The following is a 5,092-nucleotide window of genomic DNA, read 5'->3' on the forward strand; positions in this document are numbered from 1 at the left end:
CCGACAATTAAGGAGATGAAAGGAGGTTGTGAATTAAAAGTAGTTGAAATTGGTGTGGTGGTGTCTTGGTGAACAATTGGTTGAGTTACTTGGAAGATGCCATCATCGATGGTTACACAATGGAGAACGATCAAATAGGTTAATAGAAACGCTTGCGGCGATGCAAAGCAAAAAATCAGATGAATTCAATATTGAATTTCATGAGAATTAGAAAACATTTTCCACAAACGGCGCCACTCTTCCGTCGTAGAAAAGAATATTGGCGGTGTCCTGATAAATGTCGTCATATAAGTGCTCTTTGGTATGGTAGAGTAAGTCTCTAGTAGGTGGAGTAGTGGCTGTACCTGCAAAATTAGCACTCCATCGCCCAAGCCAGTAAGATTACAAATGTGTGACTTACAAGAGTGAATGAATTGTACCTAATTATGGTGCATGATTATGTTTATAAACGAGTGACAATTAAAACCACCTCGTTGAACACACTGTGTAGTATGGAAGACTGTTGGATAGGTTCTAGTCTCTCAAGTCCGTTTAACTACGAGTACAAGGTATTGTCCTTTGAATGAGAAAAGTCATGACTTTTTCCTTTAGAAAAGACGTCTCGGTGGATAGAAGTGTATGACACTAGTATATAAATTAACTAGATTTTTTATTCCCAAGAAAAGTTAGACTATTTTGGCCAACCCGAAAAGGTTTCCTCCTAGTCGAGGCTAAGGGGCACCGTGCAAACTTCGAGTTTTCACAGACAACACAAATATTTCAATTGACTTCAAGTCTACGTCATAACGACTATGAGATATTGTCCGTTTTGGGTGTGAAAACTCGTCATGACTTTGTCTTTTAGAAAAAACTTCTAATTATATGAAAATATATAAGTGTTGCATATAAACAACTCTTAGTCTCGGTTTCGAAACATTATGACACTATTTAGCTCAGCTCAAACCAAATTCCAACTAGCATGATGAGTGTACATCATACTCTCGAGTGGGACTTCTTGGCAAGGGTTTATCTATTCTTCAACTTTAGGTGAAAAAGACTTTATATTGCACTTTCAAATTGACCAATTTTATTGAACCGTTTGGCCAATTCAAAACAATTTTGATAGAAAGATCCAACACTGTCTCATTCTTATCCTCAGTCAATTAGGATTAAAATTTTAATACTATTTATCTAGAGCATCCTAAGAAGATGCTAAAACAATAATGAATCTATATTTTATAAAATATAAAATATTTAATAATTATCTCATTGATAAATGATGTGGGACTAACCATTCAATCTGAACCTAACAATTTCTATTTTTCTTCCCAACTCAAATTATTATTACTAACCCTTAGATATATGAATCAATTTGGGCAACTTGATTGAGTAAACCTTACCCAAATGGGAATATAACAAGACAATGACAGCTACCTTCAACAAAGACAACTAACAGCCACCTTCAAGAATGACAACCAACATAAAATTTTCATATATCAAGAAGCAAATCACCCATCTCCAATTTCATTTTGTGAATCCTAAATTCCTAACACCCTTACCTTAAACCACATGGCAACTTTCTCCAACATAGATACTTTACCAGATGATTGTGTTTCAAAAATTCTGTCTTACACATCTCCACCAGACGCATGTAGTTTCTCTATGGTTTCCTCAACTCTCCAATCACCTGCTAACTCTGACACACTCTGGAGAACCTTCTTGCCCTCTGATTATCATCACATCCTCTCAAGAATCCTCAATCCTTTAACTCTGCAGTCTTCTTCATATAAACATCTCTTCTACTCTCTCTCCCAACAACCTCTTCTCCTAGACAAAGGCAACATCGTAAGTACTAAATTTACCTAAAAGATTTCAAACTTTTTTAAAGCTAGCTATTGATTTATGATTTATTTTGTAACATTATTATGCAGAGTTTTAAATTGGATAAGTGTTCGGGTAAAAAATCATATATGTTATCTGCAAGAGAATTGTCAATAACATGGAGCAATGATCCAATGTATTGGAGCTGGAGACCAACGACTGAATCAAGGTAAATAAACTTTTTTATTTTTTTGGTCAAGAGTAAACTAAACTGTTTTGATTTCAAGTTTAATTAATTATGGTGATCATGTGACTGAACCAAAGTTTTTTTGGGTGTATGAATAGTCTTATTAGGTGGCTAGTTATTATGAGACACGTGTATTATAGTAATATTTAACTTGATCTTATTACTAATTTAATGTAATAGTATCTCTATATAATAAGTTTTTATATGAGACACGTTGTTTATTATATTAATGTGCATAACTTTATAAATTTGTCTTTATCTACATTGAAATTTTCACCACTTAAGATCACAATTATATATTTGTTGAAACTAAGGATAGGGATAAGATACTGAGTTTTGTCAATTCTAAAATTTTATCTATCAAAAACATTTGAAGTATAACTTTGACTTGTAATTTATCACATGTAACTTTTAAGAATTTGAGTTTGACATTTTCAAAAATTTGACTGTTATATTAGCTGTTTACAAATTTATTTTATTTGAACATATATAAACAAACAATTAAGATAACTTATGATATATTCCCACCCCTAGTTTAAACAATGAGATCATAATCTAAGATAAAAAAAAATTAAAAAATACCACGTTAACTTTAATAGATTAGATATTGAAACAATTAATTATTTGAGTTTAATTATATTTTGGTCTCTTGTTTAACAACATTTATAAAATCATTTTATTTTATTTTAAATCACAACAATTTTTTTATCTATTTTCATAATTTTTTAATTAAAAGCCAATGACATAGAAAAGACTTGTTATTATGCTTTTCATCTTTACAACTTTATTAATGTTTTTTAATTTACATTTTATAAATTTTTAATAAAAATATTTTTTAAATAATAATTTGTTAGTTTTATAAATGACACTTGATTTAAAAGTAATTGTAACATCAAATTTAAATTAAAAAAAAACGTCAAAACTATTTTAAGACTAATTCTATGAAATTAAATAAGAAGATTGAAACTATAATTAACTTTATTATTTATTTTTAATATTATTTTGATGAATTAGTGATATAATTCATAATAATTAATTAAGATATTTGATAACATAAATAGATGAAAAAAAATAAAACTGATTTTGTTGCCATTCTCCTCCTCCCACTTTTTTAGTGCAATTTCTGTGCTAGGAAGAGACAAAAGTAAAAGGATAAAAACAGGAAAGTGAAGATAAAGTTTAATATAAACGTGATAAGGACGGCCAAAAAAGTAGAACAAATCTTATCAAATAAAAGTAGATAGAATAAAAAATATAAAGAAAACGCATGTAAGATATGTGAAAATCTCTGTTCTCTTTTTACCCCTGGTTATTATATAATTTTGCAGATTTGCTGAGGTGGCAGAGCTAAGAACAATAAGCTGGTTAGAAATCAAAGGCAAAATAAGAACCAAAATTCTAACACCAAACACATCATACGCAGTTTATCTCATCACAAAGGTTTCACATCGTGTGTACGGACTTGATTCTGCTCCAGCTGAGGTATCAGTTTCAGTGGCCAACAAAGTGCAAAATTCTAAGGCATATTTGTATAATAAATTTGAGGATACTCAATCTTGTGAGAATCGAAGGAAAGTGGAAGTAAAGAAAGATAATTGTGATGAGGGGATTCAAGTTCCGTCGAAAAGAGATGATGGATGGATGGAAATTGAATTGGGTGAGTTTTTCTGTAGTGAAGATGATGAAGAGGTTAAGATGAGTGTTATGGAGGTTGGTTATAGATTGAAGGGTGGTCTCATTGTTGAAGGAATTGAAGTTAGACCTAAACATGTTTGACTAATCAGAGCAAAACAAAACAGAGGGCAAAGGTATTTTTTTTTTATAGTTTTTTTTTGTGTACAATAATAACATTCTTGTATTGCCAAGTAATTTTGTGAATAAAATATATAAAAAAAGAGATGGATAAATGTGTAATTATAATACCTAGTGAATTCTTTGTAAAATTATATATTATTATTGAAACTTATTTTTTTTCTATTTTAATAGACCATTATTTTACCCCGTGCGATGCACGTGTTTAGGCGGGATTTTGGTCTAAAGTTAGCGCCTAAATATGTATTCTGTTTTAATATATTAAAGATCAGTGTATATTAATAAATTTTTTGTTGAAAGATACTTATTTGATGAAAGATTAATTATAAGAGACTACCACTTTATTATAGGAGATTCACATACTTAAATTAACTAGTGATGGGTATTGATGAAGTAACTTGCAAGGATAAATAATAAATGTTATTCAAGATCAAGTTCATTTATTAAAATCTGATTTCTATCATTTAACTCTTTTATTGCTTATTTTAAAATTCATGATACTTGATATATATATATATATATATATATATATATATATATATATATATATATATATATATATATATATATATATATATATATATATATATATATATATATATATATATATATATATATATATATATATATATATATATATATATATATAGGGGACATATCAAATGAGAACTTTGGTTATTATAAGAATGAGAACTTTTAATAACAACCATACGATTTAAAATCAATGCTCAGATATGCATTGGTGTGATATGTATTTAAATCAGAATCTATCTATTAATTATTGTCTTTTAAAATTTGACTGAAATATGAGGCATTGATTTTAAATCGTACGGTTATTATTAAAAGTTCTCAGTTCTCATAATAGTCAAAATTCTCATTTGATACGTCCCCATATATATATATATATATATATATATATATATATATAGAGAGAGAGAGAGAGAGAGAGAGTAAGAATTGGTAAGTTACGGTTCAATGGTGATTGACGTTGGACTTGGTAGGGAGGACCATGGTTTGATTCCCCGCAACTACAATCGAGAGGCGGCTTGACCCCACTTGATGCTAGAGTTGATCCTCCGAACCAGACACATAATATGCACCATTTATTTTAAAGTTTAATGGTTCAGATTCATCTTATGTCCTCTCATAAAAATGACATTCTCATAGTATACGTCCTCAATATTTCCTTATAAATCTGATGGTTATTATTCATTCTCACATTCTCATACAACA

The 5,092-nt window shown here is 29.3% G+C and overlaps 1 protein-coding gene across 1 annotated transcript; it reads left to right on the plus strand.

Annotated features, from left to right (window-relative positions):
- Positions 1-1,285: 1,285 nt before the first annotated feature.
- LOC131644062 (F-box protein PP2-B15-like) lies at positions 1,286-4,260 on the plus strand. The gene is made up of 3 exons (XM_058914456.1): positions 1,286-1,824; positions 1,911-2,029; positions 3,376-4,260. The coding sequence occupies exons 1-3, from the start codon at positions 1,549-1,551 to the stop codon at positions 3,821-3,823; spliced, it is 843 nt and encodes a 280-aa protein (XP_058770439.1). The 5' UTR covers positions 1,286-1,548; the 3' UTR covers positions 3,824-4,260.
- Positions 4,261-5,092: the final 832 nt, after the last annotated feature.

The sequence above is a fragment of the Vicia villosa genome, linkage group LG1 (genome assembly GCF_029867415.1).
Source record: "Vicia villosa cultivar HV-30 ecotype Madison, WI linkage group LG1, Vvil1.0, whole genome shotgun sequence".
NCBI lineage: Eukaryota > Viridiplantae > Streptophyta > Magnoliopsida > Fabales > Fabaceae > Vicia > Vicia villosa.

What these genes read in the sequence shown, in the direction of transcription:
- LOC131644062 (XM_058914456.1), top strand. Translation starts at nt 1,549, where the DNA reads ATGGCAACTTTCTCCAACATAGATACTTTACCAGATGATTGTGTTTCA. An exon ending in TCCTAGACAAAGGCAACATC is followed by an intron (nt 1,825 to 1,910) that starts GTAAGTACTAAA and finishes ATTATTATGCAG; the next exon opens with AGTTTTAAATTGGATAAGTG. An exon ending in AGACCAACGACTGAATCAAG is followed by an intron (nt 2,030 to 3,375) that starts GTAAATAAACTT and finishes ATAATTTTGCAG; the next exon opens with ATTTGCTGAGGTGGCAGAGC.